This window comes from Hippopotamus amphibius, chromosome 8 (assembly GCF_030028045.1).
Source record: "Hippopotamus amphibius kiboko isolate mHipAmp2 chromosome 8, mHipAmp2.hap2, whole genome shotgun sequence".
NCBI lineage: Eukaryota > Metazoa > Chordata > Mammalia > Artiodactyla > Hippopotamidae > Hippopotamus > Hippopotamus amphibius.
The window spans coordinates 99,156,063-99,183,839 of NC_080193.1; the positions used below are offsets into that span (position 1 = coordinate 99,156,063).

At 35.6% G+C, this 27,777-nt stretch overlaps 1 protein-coding gene and 1 non-coding gene across 3 annotated transcripts in view; one reads left to right on the forward strand and one right to left on the reverse strand.

Annotated features, from left to right (window-relative positions):
* Positions 1-27,216, forward strand: part of NDUFS1 (NADH:ubiquinone oxidoreductase core subunit S1) — a 30,245-nt gene extending 3,029 nt beyond the window's left edge. The window contains exons 3-19 of one of the 2 annotated variants that reach the window (XM_057745112.1): positions 426-517; positions 2,512-2,619; positions 3,304-3,380; positions 4,032-4,113; positions 4,201-4,331; positions 4,789-4,974; positions 7,326-7,460; positions 8,142-8,256; positions 9,170-9,315; positions 9,662-9,790; positions 14,160-14,289; positions 18,097-18,257; positions 22,778-22,932; positions 24,489-24,664; positions 25,345-25,479; positions 25,579-25,651; positions 26,856-27,216. In XM_057745112.1, coding sequence (XP_057601095.1) covers positions 426-517; positions 2,512-2,619; positions 3,304-3,380; positions 4,032-4,113; positions 4,201-4,331; positions 4,789-4,974; positions 7,326-7,460; positions 8,142-8,256; positions 9,170-9,315; positions 9,662-9,790; positions 14,160-14,289; positions 18,097-18,257; positions 22,778-22,932; positions 24,489-24,664; positions 25,345-25,479; positions 25,579-25,651; positions 26,856-26,947 — 2,123 coding nt within the window. In that variant the 3' untranslated portion in view covers positions 26,948-27,216. The remainder of the gene's footprint in view (positions 1-425; positions 518-2,511; positions 2,620-3,303; positions 3,381-4,031; positions 4,114-4,200; positions 4,332-4,788; positions 4,975-7,325; positions 7,461-8,141; positions 8,257-9,169; positions 9,316-9,661; positions 9,791-14,159; positions 14,290-18,096; positions 18,258-22,777; positions 22,933-24,488; positions 24,665-25,344; positions 25,480-25,578; positions 25,652-26,855) is intronic. The other variant, XM_057745114.1, reaches the window with a different exon arrangement.
* Positions 14,523-14,664, reverse strand: LOC130859727 (small nucleolar RNA SNORA1). The gene has a single exon (XR_009055283.1). It is a non-coding gene; the product is annotated as a small nucleolar RNA SNORA1 (small nucleolar RNA).
* Positions 27,217-27,777: the final 561 nt, after the last annotated feature.

A 27,777-nucleotide genomic window follows, 5' to 3' on the forward strand; every position in this document is an offset into this window, starting at 1 on the left:
TGTTTTTGAGCATTATGTTTCTGTCTTCCCAGGAACATATTTTTGGTGGTATTAAAAGTTACAACTGGAACTTCCCTTGCTGTCCAGTGGTTAAGAATATGCACTCCCAATGCAGGGGACACTATTTGATCCCTGGTTGGGGAACTAAGATCCTGCTTGCCTCAAGGCAGGGCCAAAAAAAAAAAAAAAGTTACAACTTAAACTGCTGTTAAAAATAGGCAACCATTTTTGTTTGGTATTCAGGATTTGAAAAGCTTTCCTCTAATTCAATATTTTAAAAGTTTATGTCTAGAAAAATAGAAGGGAATAGTATAAAATGAGGAAAAGATTTAGATGTGTAGGTTAGTTAATTAATCCATTATCCTCTGCTATAATAACTTGAACTCTGTTAATTTCATTTTCACCTCAATATTTTCGATGGCCAGTTCGAACAACTGCCACAGCAGCAAGCAACTTGATTGAAGTATTTGTCGATGGTCAGTCTGTCATGGTGGAACCAGGAACTACCGTCCTCCAAGTACGCATTCATCTTAATTCTTTATTTTTGTGTATGTTCTGACTAAAAAAAACAAAAACAATTTGTTTTCTTTATGCTGTTCATTTACTTTTAAAACTTTCAAGATTCCTTGACAAATGCTCGTTAAAGAGCTATAGATACTAAAACTAAATGAAAATAAATTTGATTTGAAATCTTAGCATTTCAGAGTGAGCTATCATTACTGTTTCTGACTTTCTTAGTGAACTGTGGCAATTCTTTTGTTTCACTTCTGCCTTACAAATAGATTCTGATTTAGAAATTTTAAGTTACCTAAATAAATTATTAGTTAATATAGGTAAGTTTGGAGGAAAGGTAACCTTTGTGAGCCTGCTTGATGCTTTTCACATTTATGTAACCTTTCTATTTTTAATACTATTTCTAGGAATGTGTCCTACAAAGCAGATAAATGGAGGGTAGTAGGTTCTCGAATTTATGCCCTAAATATTTAATTTATCCAGATTCCTCCAGAACCAACAAAGTTGGTCGTGAAGAAGCAGTGCTTCATTGCACTGTAAATTATTGCAGAGCTAAATGCTCTTTATTCATTTTAGTAGTAATTTCTAGACTGTCGGGCATAGACATGTAAACAATAAATATATAACAAAAGTATGTTCAGTGTACAGTGGAGAGTATTTTGGCATGTGTAGGAGGTGGTAGAAAGAGATGTCAGGAATATCTCAGGTGATCCCTGAGACGATTTTAAAGGATGAGTATGTGTTTATATGTGGACAAGGAAGCTTCAGGTAGTTTGGTATTGATGGAACATAAAATATGTGTAGAGGAAATCAGATTATTATGGTAGAGAAGGTCTAGTCATTAAAGACAACATACTGCAATGTTAAAGAGCTTGTAGTTTGGACCATCGAGAGTTTTCATGGCTACTAAGCAGTATGACAGTGACTGTAGAGGATGGTGGTTTGGAGAATAATAAGATTGGAATGAGACAAGGAAAGAGTATGTCTTGCATTAGTGGAGCAGGAAATGAAAAGGCCTAAAATAGTGGCAATGGGAATGAAAACAAGGGAGAATGAGATAGAGACAGGCCTTTAGGAATGATGAAGAGCAGAGGAGTATTTGTGATTTTTCGCTGTGTTAGCTTGTTTGGGGATGTATAGTAGGGGACAGAAATAGGTTGAATTTTACCTGTGTATAGATGAGCGAATGCCTACTTAAATCAAAAGAAGTGGAGAACTATCAACGCTGCAGACTGTCAGGGCTGCAAATGGCATTTTTGATATAATCATATGTAAAATGAGCTAGTGTGAATGCTGGGACAGTTGACCCACTGCATCTAGCACACAGGAAGACTCAATACATTTCTGCTAAGTAGTTAAAATATTGAAAATTGATGAGATTGCTTTAGAGTGAGGGCTAAGGGTGGAAGATCTAACTCTAGAGGAAACTTGAGTACATTTATAGGCTCAGAGAAGGAGCAAGGATAATTGGTAGAGCAGAACTAATCCCCTCACTAGGCAAATGGAACTGGGAACGGAGTGAGAGTCCTTGGTGGGGTATATGGGGCCAAAGATAGATCCAGATTATAGTCAGCTGTATGGTGTGAAATGGAGTCTAATCTAAATTGGAGAGCTAGTCAATGAGGAAGTCCAGGTATGAAACCACTGGGACAGAATTTGAAGGAGGAGCCTATGTAGACAATGGTTCAGAGTAGAAATGGGGAGTCAAGCCTTTAGCATAGTCTGATGATACTTTATCCAGTTTCTTCCGCATTAGTTATAGGCACAGTGGGATCTTTAAAGAGGTAGCTTCAGGGCAGATGGGTTAGAATCAAGAGCAAAGAAAAGGAGGGAAATCTCTTTGATGATGAAATTAGAATGATAGAGATACTTGTAGGTAGGAGTAATAAGATAGGTAGGGGATGGCCTCATGTTTTTTTGTTTTTTCTTTTTCCTGTGTTTTACACAAGATAAGGATGAGGTCAGGTTATTCTAGTGCAAACACTTTTTGTCTTCTAGGCTTGTGAGAAGGTTGGAATGCAGATCCCTCGATTCTGTTATCATGAAAGGTTGTCTGTTGCTGGAAACTGCAGGATGTGCCTTGTTGAAATTGAGAAAGCTCCTAAGGTACATGATATCTAAAATTCCACACCATGCTGTAGAAGGCAGAAAACTCTAAATCTTGCTGCAAACTTTATTTAGAATCAGTATTGTTGTAGTCGAGAATCTGGTCCTGTTTACTTTTGTCTATAAATTTATTTTTTGTGTGACTGATTCTCTTCATTTCAAAACTGGAAACACATTGAAGAAAGTGCTTTATAAATGCAAGTGCCATATAATTGTAACATTTAGAAATTAAAGGGGCCTTCTTAGAGCAGTCAGTGTTTCCAAATGGCTATATGACACAACTAGGATGTGGAGCTGCCAGGCAGCACATTAGAAGTGCTTATGCTGTGACATTTTCACTGGAGGAAAGGGTTGCAGTGAAGAGGTTCACTTTCAGTTTAATTTTGTTTTGGCTTGTTCAGTAGTGCCTGGTAATCAAAACACAGTTATTTGATGTTGTTTTTCAGAGCCCCTTATTAAAAACATCTCATTATTAGAATAAAATTAAGAAGATGTCTAGTTTCTAAGAGAAATGTAAAGTGTCAGATTATCATATTATAAATATGAAAACTAAAAAACTCAGTCTTCAAAAATACTCTGTTCTTTCCTTGTTTTCAGATGTATAATTTGATATTTTTATGTATTGGGTTACTTATAATTACAAATAAATACAAATACTTAGAGATTTTTGCATTGAAATTCCAGGTCGTAGCTGCTTGTGCCATGCCAGTAATGAAAGGTTGGAATATTCTGACAAACTCAGAGAAAACTAAGAAAGCCAGGTACTTTATTGTTAACTCGGCATCGTGACTTTTCTTAGAGCAGAAAATTGCACGTTTCAGTATTCAATATGTAGACCTTTCCATAGATAAGAAATTCAGTATCAAACTCTGAGAAGTTGTCATGCTTGGCTTCTAGGAGCAGTTGGAAGTGAGTACACATAGAGGAGGTGAATCAGGCATTTATGGTTTTGAGCCTACAGCAGAATCTGCATTAAAATACCTTGTTTAGAAGGCATTTTAATGCAGCTTGTGATAACAGTGAGTTTGGGGCTTACTGAACTGAGATTATTGCAGTGATATTGTACTGTACTATACTGGCACTGATTGTGTATGTTTTTGCTTTGCATTCATGTTTTTTTGAATTAATGGCAGTGTTTTCTGAGGACCATTCAGCAACTTTTGGTAATTCTGTATTGTTAAAACTCATGATTTTCTAATAGTATTTTACTCTGGATCCTATAAACATTTCTTAGATTATGTGTTTAATATTACTCTTAGGATAGTTACATTGGCATTTCTGATAGTAAACGTAAAATCCATACTGACTGTTTGAGAGCATACATCTGTGACAGTTATTTAAATAGCCTATTTGTAAAGCAATTTGAACGCTAGCAATTTATGTAATTTTATATATTACAATTTTCTGTACAGAGAAGGTGTGATGGAGTTCTTACTAGCAAATCACCCGTTGGACTGTCCTATTTGTGACCAGGGAGGTGAATGTGATCTGCAGGTATGTAGTCTAATTTCTTAAATCTTTTTGTTTCAAGTTTTAATTTTGTTAGCAAAATTAGGTTAACTCTTTGGTAATCTGCTTAAGGACCAGTCCATGATGTTTGGAACTGATAGGAGCCGGTTTTTAGAGGGGAAACGTGCTGTGGAGGACAAGAACATTGGGCCATTGGTAAAAACCATTATGACTAGATGTATACAGTGTACCCGCTGCATCAGGTAATTTTTTTTCCTTCTCTCTTCTGGAATATCATTTGTTTAGTTATTTAATATTCACAAAATTTGGTGGAATAACAACACTGGAAAGGATGGCAACTTTTGTTTGGTGGAAGAAGAGCAGTGTTGTATTCAAAGCTTTTACATAAGCCAGTAAAATGATTAAGTTTTCACTTTTAGTTAATATCAACTTCAGTTGAATTTAAAAATCAAAATCTACAAGCATTAACTTTGTGATAACTTGCTGAGCTGTGCACATGATTTGTGCAATTTTCTGTATGTGTGTTATACCTACAATTAAATGCAGACATCTGTTATTAATTTTTATTCAGGGACTACATTAACCATTGAAAATATATCTTTTTAGTGTTCTGAAAATCATTTGTGTATGTGATAATAAATAGGAAAGGAGGTGATTTTGCTGGGTTTGACCATTCAGTGGTACATTTTTATCTTGCAGGTTTGCAAGTGAAATTGCAGGAGTAGATGATTTGGGAACAACAGGCAGAGGAAATGATATGCAAGTTGGCACATACATTGAAAAGATGTTCATGTCTGAACTTTCCGGGAATATCATTGACATCTGCCCTGTAGGTGCCCTGACCTCTAAGCCCTATGCCTTTACCGCTCGGCCTTGGGAAACAAGGTATTCATCATTGTATTTTTTGTACTTTAATTCAGTACTATTCAGAAAAATTTAAGATTCATTTTCTTCCTGAGTTCTAATTGTTCTGGTCTGCTAAGCTTTTGTTTGCTTTAAGTAAAATCCTTTTAATGGAAGATAAGTTCTTGATCTTTTAATTTATTTTTGGCTGTGTTGGGTCCTTGTTGCTTTGTGCAGGCTTTCTTTAGTTGTAGCGAGCGGGGGCTACTCTTCTTTGCGGTGCTCGGGCTTCTCCTTGCGGTGGCGTCTCTTGTTTCGGAGCATGAGCTCTAGGAGCACAGGCTTTAGTAGTTAAAGCACGTGGGCTAAGTAGTTGTGGCTCACGGGCTCTAGAGCACAGACTCAGTTGTGGCGCAGTTGCTCTGTGGCATGTGGGAGGGCTTGAACCTGTGTCCCCTTCACTGGCAGGTGGATTCTTAACCACTGCGCCACCAGGGAGGTCCTGATAAGTTGTTAGATTGAAGGATAGGATGAACCTGTGCAAATTAATTGTAGTTTCCTTGGAAATTAATTCCAAAGTACTTAATCACAAAATTATTTTATTCACCTATTCTTCCAAGGGGTAAGATTGTCTTGATTTTTTAAAATTTATAATCTCCTCTCATTGTATATTATATTCTCAAGCATGTGTACATATCATACTTTATTCAGTCAATTCTTATTAGACATTTAGTTTATTTCTATTTCTTTAGAATTACAAATCTATAATAAACCTATTTATAAGTTTTATATATCTTGGATTCTTCTGACTAAGAAATGAAATAGATTGTTGCAATAAGTTTGGATACTTTTAAGTTTCTAGAAATATATCAAATTGCCCTCTAATTTTAAACTTCTACCAGAGTATATGGGCGTATCTTAAAATTCCAGGCTTTAAAACATGTATTTGTGTATACAGAAGGTTTAGGGGGTTGGGGGCAGTGAGGAGATAGTACATAAATGAAATGCTTAAGTAGAGAGTTTTTTCTCCTCTCCATAATACATATAATGCTACATTTAATGGTGTGTCACAGGTCTTTGAGACACTTCATTTTTCTTAAATCTCTTTTTCTATTTGTTCTTCAGATTGGATGAATTCTGTTGATCTATCGTCAAGTTTGTTCATTCTTTTGCCATCTCAAATCTGCTATTCAACCCCTATAGTGATTTTTTTATTACAGTTATACTTCCCAACTCCAGAATTTCTGTTTGGTTCTTTTTTTATAGTTTCTGTATCCTTACTCAGAATCTTTACTTGTTAATTCATGGTTTCAGACTTCCCTTTAATCTTTAAACATGATTTTCCTTATTTCTTTGAACATATTTTAATATTCTCGCTTTTATTTTTAAGCAAGGCTTCTTATGAGTTGCTTGTATGTCTGCATAGATTAGTAGTCAGATAATGATGGTGCTCAAATTCTTTGAACCAGTAAAGCTTCCATCCTCTGCCAGTGGATCTATATGTGGATAGAAAAGCATATTCAGAGATAAGGCTGTTTTCAAGTTTGCCCAGTTTGTACTTTACACCAGGTCTTTAGGGTCTCTGTGCTGTCCAGGAGAGTATGAATAGCCTGAGCTGTCTCTGGTCTTGTTGTACATATGTGCAGCCTCCGCTAGGAATGCTTGCCCTGACTGTGACTGCAGCCTCTGGCTAGTAGACCCTTGACTTTCCTGAGCTCAACGACCTCCAAGATATTACTTCTACAGACAACTTTTCCCATTTCTCCGAATCAAATGAGTGCTTTGTAGGAAAGAAGCTGCTGTCTTCATAGCTTGCCCCATCTTGGCAGAACCCAGTTCAGGGTGGTGGGAAAGGGGATAAAAATAGTCCAAAGCCAGAACACTGATTTCCACTGTTCTTACTTGAAGTTTAGTATCAGTTTTTCCACACATAAAAGCTTCTCATGATGTTGTATGCTTTTGTTAGCTCTGCAAAGAGCTGAATTGGTTGCTTTTGTCAGTTTTGTCTAGCTTTATTTTTGCTTTTGGGGGGAGGATTTGTCAAGCTCCTTAATCAGCTATACTGCGAAATCTTGCCCCTCTTATTATTTATTTTGATACTCTGTCCCAGATTTGGCTGTTTGCAGCCTTTCCAGTTGGCTTTTGTTTTAGATAACAGTTTTAAAGGCTTCATCCTTGCATTACGGTCTGTTCAAATATGAGAGCGTGTATATATACATATATATGTATATGTATATATATATTTTAAATCACTATTCCTCTGAGTTCCATTATTTTTAGAAATTCAGAAAGGAAAGTCTTTGTAAAATTTTTTGTCTTTGGTAAACCAGGTAACAGAAACTTTGTCCTTATTCTCAAAATTAATTAGTAAATATATGTGTTTATTTTCTTAGAAAGACAGAATCCATTGATGTAATGGATGCAGTTGGAAGTAATATTGTTGTCAGCACAAGAACTGGAGAGGTGATGAGGATTTTGCCAAGGATGCATGAGGACATCAATGAAGAGTGGATCTCTGATAAAACCAGGTATATGCTATATTGTTTTCTTTAACTTTTGCAATTGACTTAAAGGAAATTTTATAGTAATTTTCATTTTAAGGAACTGTGTTTTATATTTGCAAATTAATGTATATAGACTATTGAAATCTGGACTATTTATATAGAGAATTGTACAAAACTGACATTAATAGTCCTAGGTATATCACTGGCTTTCATATTAACTGGCTTTCATATTGAGAAATATGTTTTTTTCCTCCCAGATGGAGAAGTTGAAGTAATTAAGATATTTAATCTATTTCAGTTTGTCTCTGTTTCATTGGAGAATAGAAGCTAAATATAAGTTAGAATTTGCACAACATAATTTTGATGAAATATGTAGAGATACTCAAGTTTTATGAATGGTTGGGGTTTTTCAGCTACCAGATTTTTTTGTGTGTTGCAATTTTAAGACTGTTCAGGTAGCTGAAAATAAATTATAAGAACTCAAACATTTTAGGTGGTATTTTAGTTTTAGATGATGTTTGTAAAATATTTATTAGTTCATCTCCAAAAAAACCTGGAATAATTACTTGTGTCCAAGTATTTATTATTTTGTTTGACCTTTCACCAGTACTGTATTTAAATAACACTTCTTTTAGATTTTAAACTTGAAAATCATAGTTGCCTTTTTAGCAAGATTCCACAAACGGTGTAATTTCTGTTATCTAGATTTGCCTATGATGGGCTAAAACGTCAAAGACTTACCGAACCGATGGTCAGAAATGAAAAGGGGCTTTTAACATATACCACCTGGGAGGATGCACTCTCTCGTGTAGCTGGAATGGTAAAAAATTGAAATATAGAATAACTATTTTTGTGATTTCCAAAGCACATCTTTCTAATGAAGAGGGGATATGTTTCTCTTCACTTCTTTCCTCTTGCCAAGATTACCTTCCATTTAACAGACACTTATTGAGAACCATATGACAGATGTCATGCTAGATGTAGGGATACAAAGACCACTAACACATGGTTCCTACCTCCCACGATCTTTTAGGAAAAGATGCATAATTAGGCAATTATCATATGCTGCTTTGGGTAGTTGTGCAGAAAATAATGTGTGAGGGAGCACATTGGAGGGATGCCTAACCAGGGCTGTCATATTACCTGGGTAAGGGGATTCCTTAGGCAAAGTCTAAGCATGAATACAAACTTGCAAGAGCAAAAATGGGGGGATGGCTTTCTGGTCAGAGAGAAGCAACGTACATAAGGGGCTTGAAGGAATGACAGATGCTTCAGAAGAAGTTGTGTTTAACTGTAACTCCACAGTCTTCATCTTCCAGACCTCAATTTGAGGCCCTTTTTTCCTAATTTAAAATAAACAGGGACTTCTCTGGCTGTCCAATGGTTAAGACTCTGCTTTCACTGCAAGGAGCAAGTGTTTGATCCCTAGTCAGGGAATAAGATCCCACATGCCATGCAGCATAGCCAAAAATAAATAAAATGCATGCTTGCGTGCGTACATACATACATACATACATACATACAGCTTATTCCAAGCTGGTGTTATTAACCTTGGCCCCACATACACTTCTTCTCACTTTCAGATTAATAATTGGTGTAAAAACTTTTTAGTCAGAAGTTTGTTGCTTTTATTGTACTTGAAAATGATATTATTGTTTTATCTTCTGAACATTTCATTGTGGTCTTTTGCTCAGTGAAGGTTTCTTGGTGAGAGCCTTTTCATCCATTTTTAGTTGCAGAGTTTTCAAGGCAACGATGTGGCAGCAATTGCAGGTGGCTTGGTGGATGCTGAAGCCCTAGTTGCTCTCAAAGATTTACTAAATAGAGTGGACTCTGACACCCTGTGCACCGAAGAGGTCTTCCCTACCGCAGGAGCTGGGTGAGAAATTTGAAGCTAGGATCTAGGCTTTCTTTTTTCTTTCTTTCTTTTTTTTTTTTTTTCCCAGTTACAAGTTGTGTTTAAAACAGCACATCTATGGCATCAGTGACTTTTATTTGACAACTTGGATACTCCAACATACCTGCCAGTTTATTTTCACATATAGACCAAAGTCAAACCATGAGCTATTAGAGAATCCAGTTATTAATAAGTATGTGAACCTTTGATGTAACTTAAGAATACTTCATAAAATTTTTTTGTCTGGGAGTGGCATGGGTTTGATGACAGGAGAGTATTTCATAGATCGTCTAAGGTAAACTTAACATTTTATATTTCATGTTTCTAGCACAGATCTACGTTCCAATTATCTTCTTAATACTACAATTGCTGGTGTGGAAGAGGCAGATGTTGTCCTTCTTGTTGGTACAAATCCACGTTTTGAGGCACCGCTATTTAATGCTAGAATTCGAAAGAGGTTAGTAATAATATTCAGGGTTTTAAAAACATTTCTATGATAATGTTTTATATATGAAAAAAATGACTATTTTAGCTGATTCTTAATAGTGTTAGTGGGAGTGAAACTCCAGTAGGTGATTGGAGGGCAGTTTATAACAGGTCCACTCCCCACTTCTCCCCATGCTGATCTTTTTATTTTATCTTCTTAGTTTGAAATAATTCAAGATACTTGAATTGTTCTTGGTCTGCCTATTTTTGTGTAATGTTCACCCAGATTAATCAGTGTTTTATATTTTTTGAATTCTCTCTTCATGTATATATTTGTGTGAACATAATCATTTGAAAGTAGGTTGTAGACATGATGCTCTTTTTATCCAACACTAAATACTTCTGTGTGGATTTCCTAAGAACCAGGGATATGCTCCATTTAAGAATTTGATTCTTTATTTAACCAAGAATTTACTGTAGATACAGTATTATTATCTAATCTATATTTTGTAATTAGATTTCACTGATTTTTCCATAATTTATTTTTAAAGATTTGTTTTATTTATTTATTTGTTTATTTTTGGCTGCGTAGGGTCTTCATTGCTGTGCACAGGCTTTCTCTAGTTATGGAGAGCAGGGGCTACTCTTTGTTGCAGTGTGCAGGGTTCTCATTGCAGTAGCTTCTCTTCTTGTGGAGCATAGGCTCTGGGCACACGGGTTTCAGTAGTTGCAGCACATGGGCTCAGTAGTTGTGGCTCACAGGCTCTAGAGCACAGGCTCAGAAGTTGTGGCACACAGGATTAGTTGCTCCATGGCATGTGGGATCCTCCCGGCCCAGGGATTGAACCTGTGTCCCCTCCATTGGCAGGCGAATTCTTAAGCACTGTGCCACCAGGGAAGTCCCCATAATTTCTTTGATAATTTTTTTTTCCTGCCCGGGATTCAGTCCAGAGTTACACATTGCAATTAGTGTCATGACTCTGCAGTCTCCTTTTTTGACATTTTTTTGAAGAGTACAAGCCAGTTATTTTGTAGAATGCCTCTCCATCTTGTTATATCTTAGAGACTTATGAATAGATTTGCCATATAATTGATTGTCTAAACTGGGACACTGTTGAGAGTAGAAAGGGGAGTTGTTAATTACTCCAGGATGACAGGTAAAAACCAACACTGTCTCTGACAAACCAGAATATATGGTCACCGCATTTATAACTGTTTCTGGAGGAGCCGGATCCATACTTCCTTGTCATAGAGAATAAATATGAATGATGTAGTTTGTTTTTTATGAACTTTATTTAAATGGCCTTAATGGATAATTAGGAGGTAATTGACTCTGCTGTATAAATATGGCAAAATAAAAACTACAGATCATTTATTCTAAAATTAGTCTTTGTTTATAGCTAGCTTAGAGTTAGCATTCTAACAGCAAATTAATTCATTGAATTTCCTTGATATGTACTGGTTCATCTCATTTTGTTGCACTTTGCTGTATTGTACTTTGCATATATTGTGTTTTTTTGCAAATTTAAAGTTTATAGCAGCCCTCAGTTGAGTAAGTCTTTCGGTGCCATTTTCCAATAGCATTTGCTCACTTTGTGTGTCTGTGTCATATTTTGATAATTCTCACAATATTTCAAACTTTTTCATTATTATGACATTTTATCATGGTGATCTGTGATCAGTGATCTTTTTTTATGAATGTTTTAATTTTTATTTATTGTCTGTATTGGGTCTTCGTTGCTGCACTGGGGCTTTCTTTAGTTGCAGAGAGCAGGGGCTACTCTTTCGTTGTGGTGCGCAGCCTTCTCATTGCGGTGGCTTCTCCTGTTGCAGAGCATGGGCTCTAGGCATGTGGGCTTCAGTAGTTGTGGAGCATGGGGTCATTAGTTGTGGCTTGAAGGCTCTAGAACACAGGCTCAATAGTTGTGGTGCATGGGCTTAGTTGCTCCGCGGCATGTGGGATCTTCCTGGAGCAGGGATTGAACCCGTGTCCCCTGCATTGGCAGGCAGAATCTTAACCACTGTGCTACCAAGAAAGCCCTGATCAGTGATCTTTGATGTTAGTATTATAATTGTTTTGGGACACCACAAACCATACCCTTTTAATACAGTGAATTTAATAAATATTGGTGTGTTTTGACTGCTCTGCCAACTGGCTGCTCCTCTGTCTTTCTCCCTATTCTCTGAGACACAGCAGTATTGAAAGTAGGCCAATTAATAACCTATAGTGGCTTCTGAGTGTCAAAGTGAATGGACTAGTTGCACGTATCTTACTTTAAATCAAAAGCTAGAAATGATTAAACTTATTGAAGGAGGCATGTTGAAAGTTGAGACAGGCCAAAAGATAGACCTCTTGTGCCAAACAGTTAGCCAAGTTGTGAATGCAAAGGAAAAATTCTTGAAGTTAAAAATGCTATTCCAATGAGCACGTGAATGATAGGAAAGCAAAACAGCCTTTATTGCTGGTAAAGTTTGGTAAAGTGGATAAAGTTTGAGTGGTCTGGGTAGAAGATCAAACCAGCCACTACATTCCCTTAAGCCAAAGCCTAATCCAGAGCAAGGCCCTAACTCTCTTCAATTCTGAAGGCTGAAAGAGGTGAGGAAGCTGTAGAAGAAAAATTGAAGCTAGGAGAGGTTGGTTTATGAGATTTATGGAAAGAAGCCGTCTCCATGACGTAAAAGTGCCAGGTGAAGCAGCAAGTGCTGATGTAAAAACTGCAGCAAGTTATCCAGGAGATCCAGCTAAGATAATTAATGAAGGTGGCCACTAAACAACAGATTTCTCAGTGTAGACGAAACAGCCTTATTTTGGAAAAAGATGCCATCTAGGACTTTTATAGCTAGAGAAGTCAGGTCCTGGCTTCAGAGCTTCAAAGGACAGACTCTGTTAGGAGCTAATACACCTGGTGACTTTAATTTGATGCCAGTGCTCAACTTACGATTCCAAAAATCCGAGGGCCTTTAAGAATTTTGTTAAATCTGTTCTGCCTGTGCTTGATAAATGAAACAACAAAGCCTAGAAGACAGCACATCTGTTTGCGACATGATTTACTGAATATTTTAAGCCCGTTGTTGAGACTTACTGCTCAGGAAAAAAGATTCCTTTCAAAATATTACTGCAATTGATAACTGCACCTGATCACCCAAAAGCTCTGATGGAGATATACAATGAGATTAATGTTGTTTTGTGCCTGCTAACATAACATCCATTCTGCAGCTCATGGATCAAGGAGTAATTTGATTTTCAGGTCTTACTATTTGAGAAATACATTCATAAGGCTGTAGCTGCTATAGATAATGATTTTGCTGATGGATCTGGGCAAAGTAAGTTGAAAACCTTTGGAAAAGATTCACCATTCTAGATGCCATTAAGAATATTCTTGAGTCATGGGAAGAGGTCAAGATATCAGTGTTAAAAAGGAGTTTGAAAGAAGTTGATTCCAACCCTCCCGGATGACTTTAAGGTACTCAAGACTTCAGTTGAGGAAGTAACTGCAGATGTGGTGGAAACAGAAAGAGAACTAGAATTAGAAGTAGAGTCTGAGGACGTGACTGCATTGCTGCAATCTCATGATAAAACTTTAATGGATGAATAGTTGCTTTTTATGGATGAGCAAAAAAAGTTGTTTCATAATATAGGATCTATTCCTGGTGAAGATTCTGTAAAGAAATTGTTGAAATAAAAACAATGGATTTAGAATATTACATAAACTTAAGTTGATAAAGTAGCAGCCAGATTAAAGAGGATTGATTCCCAATTTTGAAAGAATTTCTACTGTGGGTAAAATGCCATCAAACAGCATTGCACGCTACAGTGAAATTGTTTGTGAGAGGAAGAATTAATCCATGCGGCAAACTTCATTATTGTCTTATCTTAAGAAATTGGCACAGCCACCCCAGCCTTCAGCAACCACCAGCCTGATTATTCAGCAGCCATCAACACCAAGGCAAGAGTCTGCACCAGCAGAAAGATTTCCACTCACTGAAGGTTCACGTGATGGTTAGCATTTTTTTTAACAATGAAGTATTTTTAATTAAGGTGTATATATTGATTTTTTTACATAATGATTTTGTACACTTAATATTCTGCATTGTAGTGTAAACATAACTTTTTTATGCACTGGGAAACCAAAAGATTTGTGTGACTTGCTTTCTTGTGATGCTCGCTCTATTTTGATGGTCTGGGACCGAACCCAGAATATCTCCAAAGTATGCCTGTACTTACACAACACTTTATTTTGAAAGGTTCAAATTAATGTCTCTTAAAGTTAAATGTTCTGGGAGGGCTTTAGTGCTTTTTAACGTTTTGTAATTTAAGTAGATGTAGCACATAGCATTGAAGAGACCAGTAACTGTGCTAACTTAGTGATTTAACTCTAAAAACTTTGTTTTTATTTCAGCTGGCTTCATAATGACTTAAAAGTGGCCCTTGTAGGCAGCCCGGTTGATCTCACTTACACATATGACCACCTGGGAGAGTCTCCCAAAATTCTTCAAGACATTGCTTCGGGCAGCCATCCTTTCAGCCAGGTACTCTTAAGTTATATGTATCTACTCTTTGTTGATTTTTTTTTTTTTTGCTGCCATGCAACAAAACCTTTATTAACATTTCTGTAATCTTTGGGATCCAATTTCCTCAAGCAATTTACTTTAGGACCCTAGAAATTAAATATAGCTAGTATGTTGCTACATATTCCTTCATCTTTTCTAATATTGAAAAGCCTTGTTATATCCAATTTTACTCATGAGCCTAGCAAAAAAAAAAATGTTGCAGGTCTCCTTGTCACCACTGCAATAAAATTACAGTGTTGGAAGCAAAACCTGTGTTCTCAATGTAGCCACATTACTTTGTTGATTTTTAAGTATTATTTTTTAAATTTATTATTTTTGTAATAATATGTGATTGCTGTTAAAAACTAAATAGCAATATAGAAAATAATATATAAGAAAGTAAACATTATCTAAAATCTCACTACCCCAAACAAGTATTGATGAAACATCATATAGTCATCTCTCTACTCATATATAGAGCAAGATGGATGGATAGGTAAACAAAGATGAAGTCATACTGTACATTTTTTTTTTTTACCAGAGTTTAATTTTTCTCGAAGTTATCAGAAAAGAAAATGAAGTAAAGCTAAAAGAATTAAACTTTAAACTTCTGTGAAATCTTTCTTTACAGTAAGAATTATTATTCCTGAATTTCACCAGTCTTTTTACATGACTTTTTTATTACTAAGTTCTTTTTTTTTAATTAATTTATTTTTTTATTTTTGGCTGCATTGGGTCTTCGTTGCCACGCATGGGCTTTCTCTAGTTGCGGCGTGTGGGGGCTACTCTTTGTTGCAGTGTGTGGGCTTCTCATTGTGGTGGCTTCTGTTATTGTGGAGCACGGACTCTAGACACGCAGGCTTCAGTAGTTGTGGCACTCGGGCTCTAGAGCTCAGGCTCAGTAGTTGTGGCACATAGGCTTAGTTGCTTCTCGGCATGTGGTATCTTCCTGGACCAGGGCTCGAACCTGCGTCCCCTGCATTGGTACTGCAGGGGAAGTGCCACTACAGTGGCACCACCAGGGGAGTCCCCATTACTAAGTTGTTTATTTACATTTATTTAATTGCCATGTGGAGTTTAGAGCTTTTGGTTTTGTTTTTGGCTTTTTTTTTTTCCCAAGAGGAAATGTAGGTGCATCATTCCTTGAGTTCTTTCTTACTTGAGAATGTTTATTTTATTCCTAAAGAGAGCCTTGGCAGCATATAAAGATCTAGGGTTATCCTTTCCCCCCCGCCATGAACTTTATAGACACTGCCTTTTTTACTATGGAGAAGCCTGATCAGCCATAGTCTCTTCCAATCCTGTCCTATTTTTGTTGTTGTTGTTATGTAGATGCTTTTTTATTGCTATTTCATACTTGACTTTTTATCTTTGAAATTTAGTAATTTCACTAGAATATATCTTAATGACGGTGGTTCTCTACCATTTTTTTTTTAATGGAACATGCTGCACCTTTCAGTCTGAAGATTCAAGATTCTATTTTAGAAGTTGTGTGTATGCGTGTGTGTATGTGGTGTGTGGGCTGGTGATTGTTAAAAAAAATGTAAAAGGTTTCTGTTTCTCATATAACAGTGGTTCTGAAGGTAGGCAGTTTTGACAGATGGTGCAGTTGTCCAAGGATGTCATCAAGGCAGGAACCTGCCTTCCTGCTTTGCTGTGCTCAGTGCATTTGCTCACTCATGTGTGTTTGTGTGTGAGCCTCTCATGGTTCCAAGATGGTTTCTTTACTTACAGCTTCAGGTGTAGGCACGGAGAAAATCAAGTGTGAAGGGACAAAGCAGCCAAACCTAACTCCTTTGTTTGTCGTCTTTTTTTTTTTTTAATAAATTTATTTATTTATTTATTTTATTGGCTGTGTTGGGTCTTTTTTGTTGTGCGTGGGCTTTCTTTAGTTGCGATGAGTGGAGGCTCCTCATTGCCGTGGCCTCTCTTTTTGTGGAGCACAGGCTCTAGGTGCGTGGGCTTCAGTAGTTGCAGCACATGGGCTCAACAGCCGTGGCTCACGGGCTCTAAAGTGCAGACTCAATAGTTGTGGCGCACGGGCTTAGCTGCTCTGCAGCATGTGGGATCCTCCTAGAGCAGGGATCGAACCTGTGTCCCCTGCATTGGCAGGCAGATTCTTAACCACTGTGCCACCTAGGAAGCCCTGTTTGTCGGTTTTGAACAACATCATTATTATTACTATGATAAAAAATATTTTTTAAAGATGTATTGAGAAGAATCCTCTTCTCTCTAGTTCCCATCCCCATGCCCCAGAAGGTTATGAGTGTTCTTCAAGAAGGTTTTCTTCTATAATAGATTTAAATGTATTTTCCATTAATTAGTTCTGTTCTTTTTGTTAAGAACTCCTTTTTTTAAAAAAAAATTATTTATTTGTTTATTGCCTGCATTGGGTCTTTGTTGCTGCACACAGGCTTTCTCTAGTTGCAGGCTTCAGTAGTTGTGGCACACAGGCTCAATAGTTGTGGCACACGAGCCTAGTTGCTCTGCAGCGTGTGGGATCTTCCCAGAGCAGGGACTGAACCCATGTCCCCTGCATTGGCAGGCAGATTCTCAACCACTGCGCCACCTAGGAAGTCCCTTTTTGTTAAGAACTCTTAACAGTGCAGATATTGGATCCCCTCTTATATCTTTTCTGTCATTTTTTCTTTATTCTTTTGCTGTTTTTCAGTTTATTTCATGTAATTTCTTATAAACTGTCTTTCTTGCCTCTGTATATGTCATGTTTAATTTTTTTTTTTTATTGTTTCTGTAATGATGTTCATCTCTGCTTTGTTTCTCTTCTAGTTTTTTCTTGAATTCCCTTTGAAAATCTTCCATAATACTCTCTATTATGTAACTTCTCTGAGCTCTTTTTTTACTTGAAGAAATGTTTTGTTTTTCATTTTCTTTGAGACGGTTGGAACTCTGATTTTTTTGACATTTCTTTGGGAAATTCCTCTTGTGAATGTCCTCCTCTTTGTAGTATCTAGGCATAATTCTCATGCTGATTGGATTGATTGGGTCCAGCTATTTGTTGAAGAATGATACAGAATATGGGCAGGAGAGTGAGCTATTATAGTGTATAGTTTTGCTTCTGATTTTTCCAGCTTCCCCCACGTGTAGTTTCTTTTGCACTTGGAATGCATTTCCTCTCAGTTTTTGGTATTCAGGTAGTTACTGTGGTTTAAAACAAAGCCCTTAAAGTTTAGGTGTTCTGCATTGTGATCTAGTGATCCTTGTGTTCCCTACCTTCTCCTCCCTGTCTGGTGCATAAAGAGTAGATGGAATACAGTAGACATGGTACTTCAGCATGGTTTTTCCTGTTAACGCAGTATCATCTGAACCTCTGTGTGAACATTCCCCAGTTTTTTCTGGGACCTATCCATAGTCATTCTGACCAAAGGATGTTTGGCTAGGGTTTTCATTCCCAGTGCTTCCTTTTTGAAAATTGGATACTCATTTAGTTATTTCACAGTAGCTAACATTAGGATTGGCAAGAAGTTTTTGAGTAAATCTGGTTGTATTTATCCATATGTTGACTAGCAAATCAAGACATTCATGTTAGAACTAAAACTTGGGACAGCATATTATCGATGCAGATTTGGTTAGATTCAGTCACTTCTAATGTTTATCTATTTTATTTTATTTTAAAGTTTTTATTAGAGTATAGTTGCTTTACAGTGTTGTGTTAGTTTCTGCTGTACAGCAGAGTGAATCAGTTGTACATATACATATATCCCCTTTTATTTAGATTTCCTTCCCACTTCTAATGTTTTTTTAAATCAAAGTTCTTTTTTGTAATAGGTCCTAAAGGAAGCTAAAAAACCAATGGTGGTTTTAGGCAGTTCTGCACTCCAACGAAGTGACGGGGCAGCAATTCTTGCAGCTGTTTCCAACATTGCCCAAAAGATTCGGATGAGTAGTGGTGTTACTGGTGATTGGAAAGTTATGAATATCCTTCATAGGTAAGTTGAGTAGTTGTTTTATAATGTGTAATTTTGTGTATATGTGTTCCTTTTACACTGTCACATTTAGATTTATAAACAACTTAATATTTAGCGACATTATCGCAGCAGCAGATGTGAAACAGAAACCTTTATTTTGTCTGAGAAGCAGCCAAGATAGTAAATAATATTAAAAATATCCAGGACTTCCTAGGTGGCGCAGTGGTAAAGGATCCGCCTGCCAATTCAGGGGACACGGGTTCGAGCCCTGCCCTGGGAAGATTCCACATGCCACGGAGCAACTAAGCCCGTGGGCCACAACTATTAGGCGTGTGCTCTAGAGCCCGTGAGCCACAACTGCTGAGCCCATGTGCCGCAACTACTGAAGCCCACACGCCTAGGGCCTGTGCTCCACAACAAGAGGAGCCACTACAATGAGGAGCCTATGCACCACAAAGAAGAGTAGCACCCTCAAAGCAACTAGAGAAAACCGGTGTGTAGCAATAAAGACCCAACGCAGCCAATAAAATAAATAAATAAATAAATTTATTTAAAAAAAGAATCCGAATTGCAGTAAGTGCCAAGAAAATCTTAAAAATCTGTATCATTATTAATATACTGTGGTTCAGAAATTGCAATAAGTCCTCTGACTTTAAGTGATAAAAATGTAAGGTAACATGAGAATTCAAATGAAGTGAGATTTTCTCTGGCAATATTGATAATGCAGATTTATTTTAGAAAAGCTGGAAAGAGAAGAATACAAAAATGGAAATTATCCATAATTCACAATCTGTAGATAATTAATTACTATTGCAATGTTTGTATACTTTGTTCCAGGTTTCTTTGTGTGTGTGTGTATAAGTATTTTTTTAGTCATTATAGTTTAAGTTATACTGTGTATGCAATTTTGTGTCCTGATTTTGATTAATTTTCATTACCAAACAAGAATTTCCTCCTGTTATTAGAAATTCTTTATAAATATAAACATTAATGGCTATATAATATCATGAATATATGTAATTTTTTACCATTTCATTCTTAACATGTAAATTGATGCTAGTCTGCATTTGTAAATAATGCAGTGATACACAGATATCTCTGAACTTTATTTCCTTAAGGTAGATTTCTGAAAGTAGAACTATTGGGGTGAACAGGATAAACATTTTTGAGGCTTTTAATGCATATTTCCAACTTGTTTTAGAAAGGTTATACCAGTTTTGCATTAATGAGTGAGTTTCCAATTTCACATAATCCTTTCTACCTTAAGTGTTATTTTTCAAATCTTCATAGTTGTTTAAGGATTGGGGCTAAACACTTTTAAGTATGATAGGCAATTTTTTTTTAATTTAAAAATGTTCAAATGCGTTCTTTTTTTTTTTTTCCCAGTACTTTTTTTTTTTTGGGAGGGGGCACTGTGTTCATTCTTCATTGCTGCACATGGGCTTTCTCTAGTTGTGGTGAGTGGGGGCTACTCTTCATTGCAGTGTGTAGGTTTCTCATTGCCGTGGCTTCTCTTGTTGTAGAACACAGGCTCTAGGTGTGGAGGCCTCAGTAGTTGCAGCACATGGGCTCAGTAGTTGTGGCTCCCAGGCTCTAGAGCACAGGATCAGAAATTGTGGTGCAAAAAAAAAAAAAAAGAGAAATTGTGGTGCACGGGCTTAGTTGCTCCGAGGCATGTGGGATCTTCCCAGACCAGGGATGGAACCCATGTCTCCTGCATTGGCAGGCAGATTCTTAACCATTGTGTCACAAGGGAGGTCCCTCAGATGCATTCTTAAACATTAATTTCATTGTTATACTTTCCCTCTTATTGGTTTAATTTGGCATTGCAGGTCATCATGCAAATGTTTTTTAAAACTTTATATTTTTTAAATAGTTTATTTGCATTGACCACCTCTAGATCCTTTCTAGCCGCAATTTTTAGCATTTTAGAATTTTTAGAATAAAAAGAGACTAGAGGGGCTTCCTAGGTGGCGCAGTGGTTAAGAATCTGCCTGCCAATGCAGAGGTCACGGGTTCGATCCCAGCTCCAGGAAGATCCCACATGCCGCGGAGCAACCAAGCCTGTGTGCCAAAAAAATAAATCAATAAATAAATAAATTTAAAAAAAAAGAGAGACTAGATATTTTCTTATTTTTAATTCACTTTTGAATCCATGTCTTTATTAATTTTTTTTGTTTGTTTTTACTGAATGGGTACTTAGTAACTTTTTAAGAAAAATTTCTGAGTGTCTAACAATGTCTTTCTGGTTCCTTCTCACAGGTGACCATTTGGCTAGATACAAAGATCACAAGCTTTTTTCTTTAATATTCAGTATGTTTTTCATCCTTTCTTTTACATTTTAGAGAGAATCTCCTCTAATTTGAGTTTTGTCTCTGATGATAGCCTGATTTTATATGTGTATTTGTTTTTGTCCTCTTGCCCACCCTTTGGATTCCTTATTTTTTACTTTAAAAAATTCTACTAGAATATAACTGAGTGACATTCATTTGACATTACCTTTGCCTGGGAATATCATAGAGCTTTCCATTTTCAAATTGAAATTTTTGATTTCGTTTTTCCTTTTAGGTTCAGAAAAAGCCAATTGGTTTACTTTTACATTTGTTATTTGCTCTCATGTGGAAGCTTCTATTTGTTATGCATTGGTTGGCCCCTCAGACTTTTATCTTTTTCTCTTATAATTTTTTTCACCTTTTTTCTGTGTTTAGGTAGAATTTCTTATATTCTGTCATTTGTGAGTTTTCATTATGGAGATCACTGACACCATTGTCATTTTTAATTGATTAACCTTGTTTTTTTTTATTTCATCTCATTCTTACCTGAGATTTCCTTTTCATGAAAATTTATTGTAGTTTATTAGGACATACCTTTTAATGCTTGTTGAGAACATGAAACAGATGTCTTAAAACCTTTTCTTTATTTCTTTTTTTTAAATTTTTATTTATTTATTTATTTATTTTGGCTCTGCTGGGTCTTAGTTGCGACATGCAGGATCTTTTTTGTTGAGGCACCGACGATCTTCAGTTGCAGCATTCGAACTCTTAGTTGTGGCATGTGGGATCTAGCTCCTTGAGCAGGGATTAAACCCGTGTCCCCTGTGGAGTCTTAGCCACTGGACCACCAAGGAAGTCCCTTTTTCTTTATTTCTTATAGTAAGTTTATTTCAGAGTAAAGCATATTTTGTAATTCTTAGAGAATCTTTTAATCGGCCCTATAGTATTTTTGTTTATTGATCATTCACACAGAGGCAAACTTAGGTTACTCAGTTTATTTTCCAAGATGAGGTGGGCTCTGTCATAAGTTAGTGTAAGTCTTTGCTCAGATCTATGAGAGACGTTAAAATACTGTGTAGGTGGGGTGGCAGGGGGAGCTAAGTTTTGAAATTGCACTTGGGAAGTATGAGTTCTCTAACTTTATTCTTTTTTAAGATAGATTTGGTTGGAAATTCCCTGGGGGTCCAGTGGTTGGGACTCCACACTTGCACTGCCGTGGGCCCAGGTTCAGTCCCTGGTCAGGGAAGTAGGATCCTTCAAGCCATGCAGCAAAGCCAAAAAAAAAAAAAAAAGATTTGGTTATTCTGGGTCCTTTGCATTCCATGTGAATTTTAGGATCAGCTTGTCAATTTCTGCAAAGGAGTCAGCTGTGATTTTTGATAGGGATTGCATTAAGTCTATAGATGAATTTGGAAAGTATTGCCATCTTAACAATATTAAGACTTCCAGAGGATGTCTTTCCATTTGTTATGGTCTTTAATTTCCTTTGGAGTTGTTTTGGAATTTTCATTTTACAAATCTTGCACTTCTGTTGTTAAACTTTTTCAAGGTATTTTATTCTTTTGATGTCCCATTAGAGTTTGACAGAGCAGCAGCATCTATTGGGAGTTCATTGGACCTGCCCTCTTCCCTTAGCAAATAGGTAAAACACACCTAGCTTTATTCACAGTAGGTCCTTGAAATGGCTACTATTTCTATAAAGAAAATTAACAATAGCAAACTAGACCAGAGACTCCCCCAAATGTTCAAAGTGTAGTTATTTGAAACCTTTTCTTTAGAGGATTATTATCTGCTTGTAACAGTAACATATGTTCACTGAAGAAATTCATAAGGACATACACCAGTGTACTAATTATAGTTTTCTCTGAATTACAGTTTTATGAATGGTGTTTAAATTTTTCCCTTTCGGTTTTCAAAATCATCTAATTTTTCTCTAATGACTGTTTGACTTATCAAGTCTTACTGTATTGAATAAAAATCAACTTAAGACAATTACAGTTGGCATAAAGTTTGCAGATTTAGTCCATTAAGTATTATTTCATGAAGAAGCAGTGTCCTAAGCATCTTACTTCTTTGTTTGCCATTCTTAAAACAGTAAAAGATTGATGTTTCTGGTTTTGACATCTATTTCAAATGGATAAAAAAGATGAGGGAAGATCTTTGACAGCATTGAATAGAAAAGAGACTAGGTATCATTTCAAGAATCACATTTAATTTTTTATAATGAAAACATAGCAGGTATGCTAAAAACTTGTAATTGTTTTACAGGATTGCAAGCCAAGTAGCTGCTTTGGACCTTGGCTATAAACCTGGGGTAGAAGCAATTCGGAAGAACCCTCCCAAAGTGCTGTTTCTTCTGGGAGCAGATGGAGGTTGTATCACTAGACAGGATTTGCCAAAGGATTGTTTCATTATTTATCAAGGTTAGTAGCATCTGTGGCACTGGAAATAGAATAGTACATTGTGTACGCTAGAAACTGTATGGCATTATATTTAGTGGATTGAATATTTGTCATTTGAGAATTTCCCTACACACCAATTTAAAAAAAAATTTGTTAATACGTATTTTTATAGATATTTAAATGTTTTAGACTTTGTATTTAAAAAATAGGTTTTATTAGTTACATAGTTGCTATTGCTGTTAAGAATTATCACCTAGTGTTATTTAATAACAAAGAATTAGAAGAAACCTAAATGCTGCCAGTAACAGTAATTTAAATTATGAAATATTACATAACATTAAAATCAGTTTTTCAAAGAATAATTACTGTTAATAATCAAGGGGAAGCACTTTTATATAGACAGTTTAAAAGTTAGAAAATCATGAGTCCTTATCATAGGACACTTAATGAATTATATGTAATAGTACTCCTTTGGTTTTTTGTGTTTGACTCATTTTCTTGAACTCTCACTCATTGTAAGTGTAATCAGGTTTCTTTGAAATAAATTGAGTCCTGAGTATTCAGAGAAAAGTATTATATAACTTATTACAGAGAATATTTTACAGAGAAAAGAATTATATAACTTTTCGCTTCAGTTTACACATAAACACCATAAACACTTACTAGGCTTTTTATGCCCTGCCACAGAGAAAGCATTATGTAATATTTCGTACCTTTAGTTTAATAAAGTTAAACCAAAGTGCATAAATTAAAATCCTGTTCTAGAGACTTCCCTCGCGGTCCAGTGGTTAAGAGTTTGCACTCCCACCACGGGGGGCATGAGTTCTGTACCTGGTTGGAGAGCTAAGATTCCACATGCAGAGCAGCCAAAATGTAAAAAAAATAAAAAATAAAAATTTTTTAAAAATTAAAATAAAAAAATAAAATCCTGTCCTAGTTCTATCCAGAGATAATCATTGATGACGGTTTAGATATGCATGCTTCATATGTATTTCTATGCATATACAAACAGGTACATAAATGAGATCAAACTTTGTATATTGTTCTAAAGCTTTCTTTCACTTGTTTCTTTTTTTTTCCCAAAACTTCTGGTAAACTTTTAATGTGATAGTCTTTCAGCATACTATTTTCTGTAATCTTCACTTTATGCTTTTTTTAGTATTATTACTGTCATACTCCTGTTATGTACTTTTTGTTCCTCCTCCATTTCAGTTTACTTTACCAAATTTCACTGATGTACATCTGAGCATTTCCACTTTGTAATCATCAAGAGAAATGATACACTTGATTCCCCACTATGTGTGTGTGCTATTATATGTATTGATGTATTTGCAGAAATTAATCTGGGAAGACACATACCAGATGCTTTCACAGTAATTTTCTTTGGTAAGGGAGTTTAACTGTGGGCAAAGTGGGCTTTAACTTTTATTCCAAATACTCAGTACTATATTGTTTTAATTTTTAAAACACTTGTAATTATAAAAATGGAATTTTGAAAGAATATGTAGTGTGTTCATGTATAATACCTAATCAGCTTTGTGCTAAAACATGGTTTGCCATTTTCTCTCTTTTCACAGGACATCATGGTGATGTTGGAGCTCCTATAACTGATGTTATTCTACCCGGCGCTGCTTACACAGAGAAGTCTGCTACTTATGTCAATACTGAGGGCCGAGCTCAGCAGACTAAAGTAGCAGTGACACCTCCTGGCTTGGCAAGAGAAGACTGGAAAATTATAAGAGCCCTTTCTGAGGTATTTGTCCTTAGTGATGCTGCTAATGGAATATTTGACATGTTAACTTGTCAGAATGATCTCAAAGTCAAGGAAGATGCAAGTCTGAAATGCAGAGATGATTTGAATAATCTCTTTAGGAAAAACATGCTCAGAAAATGGGGATTTGGGGAATTCCCTGGCGGTCCAGTGGTTAGGACTCCGTGCTTTCGCTGCCAAGGGTTCTATACCTAGTGGGGGAACTAAGATCCCACAAGCTGTGTGATTCAGCCAAAAGAAAAAGAAAAAAAGAAAATGGGGATTTGAAATTGGTATTTTTATTTTTGATTTGTCTTTTTAACTCTTTGACTGTAAAAAGAAGCATCATGAGATTTTAAATAATAATACACAGTTGTCTGTAAACTTTATATATGAGCAATAACAGGTTAGCCAAAGCATTCAGATTTAGCAAAGCATTTCTGTATTTCATAACCAGCCTATTTTCTAAAAACAAATTACTAATGTATTGACAGCTGTTTATGAATTAGAAGAATTATTGACAGTTAGTATTCCACACTTAACCGCTTAATATACATACAAATGGACACCAATATATTTTCATAGTAGTACTACGTTATTTTACCGTAGTTGCAGTGATGTATTATTTGAAGTTTTTAAGTATTAATGCTGTATGTCAAGTTTTGGAACGTGTTATGTTATAGATTGCAGGTATGACACTTCCATATGATACTCTGGATCAAGTAAGGAACAGACTGGAAGAAGTCTCTCCTAATCTTGTTCGCTATGATGATGTCGAAGGAGCTAATTATTTCCAGCAAGCAAATGAGCTTTCCAAGGTAAAAACATGCCTGTATGCAGTTTTATAATAATGTATCCTCTGGTGTAACAGTACTAGTTTTCAATACTATTAATGATCTCTTACTCCTTTTTTGCAGCTAGTGAACCAACAACTTCTTGCTGATCCACTTGTTCCACCTCAGCTAACAATAAAAGACTTCTACATGACAGGTATGCAGTTGTCAGTGTGACTGCCAAACATGAAAGGTGGGAAGGAGTAAAATCACCTAATTTAGTGTTATCATTCCAACCTGCTAGTGGTAGTATTTGATGTTCTTAATCTCAGAAGATTTTTCAGAACTAATGTAACTTTATATTTTCTGATTTTACTCTATTTTCTTTTCTTTTTTATTTATTTATTTTTACTTTTCTTTCTGAAATGTAAGTAGAGTTTGAAAATCCAAAAATTAACAGATTTTAAATATAAAATTTTACTATTGTTTGTAGAATTACTGTGTAGCAATTTAGGGAGAATTTTCTAGTGACAAACAACTGTGAAGGTTTTTGTTTGAATTACAGTAGGAGAATCAGAACACTAAAATGTGAAACATGTTAAATGGTGCTTCTGATGTAAATTGTTAAGAATATTCTTAAGGAACGCAGACTAACAAACTTGTTTAGTACAGATTTTACAACACTTGATATAACATCTAGGTTATAAGATAGTTGATAGACAATTTAAAATAATTATGTCTAAAAGCAGAAGTATATTTTTAAGTTTTTGGTGGGGTTTGTTTGTATCTAAGATTATTCTTAATAGGTTTTTTTAGTTGTATTATGAAAGTTATGTTCATTGTAAAATACATACCTAAGCCCACAAGAGCAAGGAAAAATCACTATGATCCCACTACCCAGAAATAACTGCATTTATGTTTAACATTTTGGCCAGTCATTCAGAGATATACACATATATTAATTTATTTAAATAAAATTGAGATTATTCATTTACTCTGGGTGGGAGGGTTTGGACAGATTTATTGAAATATAATTCACATATCATAAAATTCACCCACAAAGTGTATAATTCATGGATTTTAGTACACTTCTATAACCTTTTTTCAATAACAGTATATATGCACGTTCTTTTCCTATCTTTAATACTTTTCTATAATATTTTTAATGGTTGCATTACTGGCCCTTTGTATGGCTGTGTATAATTATTCAATCATTCCTAGGAGTACTTATTAAAAGTATTTAGCTATTAAGGGGCTTATCTTCTGAACTTATTGATTGATTTTACAGTATTTACAGAATGTTACCTAGACTCTTAAAGTCTCTTTTTTATTATTCCTGAATGTGTGCAACAGGAAAGTTTTACTGTGTGCTTCTTTTGAAGTGGTATTATCAAAACGTACATTTTCCTGATATCTTTCAGATTCAATTAGCAGAGCCTCACAGACAATGGCTAAATGTGTCAAAGCTGTCACAGAGGGTGCCCACGCAGTAGAGGAACCATCCATATGCTGAAACATCTACTAGGACCCAGTTAGTTAAAGGACAGTTATGTCAGCATGTTCTCTTAGAGGTGTATCTTTATAAAAATAATCTAAATGATGTAATATTTAAGGTTCTACCATGCTTTATTTGAAAACAATATTGCAATTATCAAAGAATTTTGAGGTTTCAAAACATTTATGTATTGTGTATAAATGTTAAATAGTTTAATAAACATTATATAGATGCCCTTTCATGTAAAAGCACTGATAATCTATGTGACATAAAAAAAATCCTTAAAATATGAATTTTTGTTATCCTCATTGATCACTTATGTTTGTAAAATGGATGAAATAAGAATAGCTTCCATTAGGACCTATTTTTTTCTAGTGCTAAAGAAAAGATTTAAATATTCTGTCAAGCTGGGTAAATAGTATATATATAAAATAATCATACATCAGATATGTATCTTGGACAACTCTAATATTCATAATAATGATGGCTAATGATTATTCAGCATTTTCTGTGTACTAAGCACTCTGGTTTTATATATATTATCTTGTTTTATCCTTGTTACATCCCTGTGAGACAGTATTATCTCATTTTACAGATGAAGAAACTGAAGCCCAGGGATATTGGGTACTTGCCCAGGGCCACACCAAGAAAGTCATAGAATCAAGCCTGGTTCTCTAACTTCAGAGCCCATTATTCTTAACTGCTGTACATGATTTCCTCCCATTAATACAGATTCCATAGGTTGTTATTTCTAAGAATTAGTATTGAGAAGCTTAATGGATAACATATTTCTCTGTTTTCTCTTGACTCTATATAATGTCATGGTGATTTATGGGATTTTTTTTTTT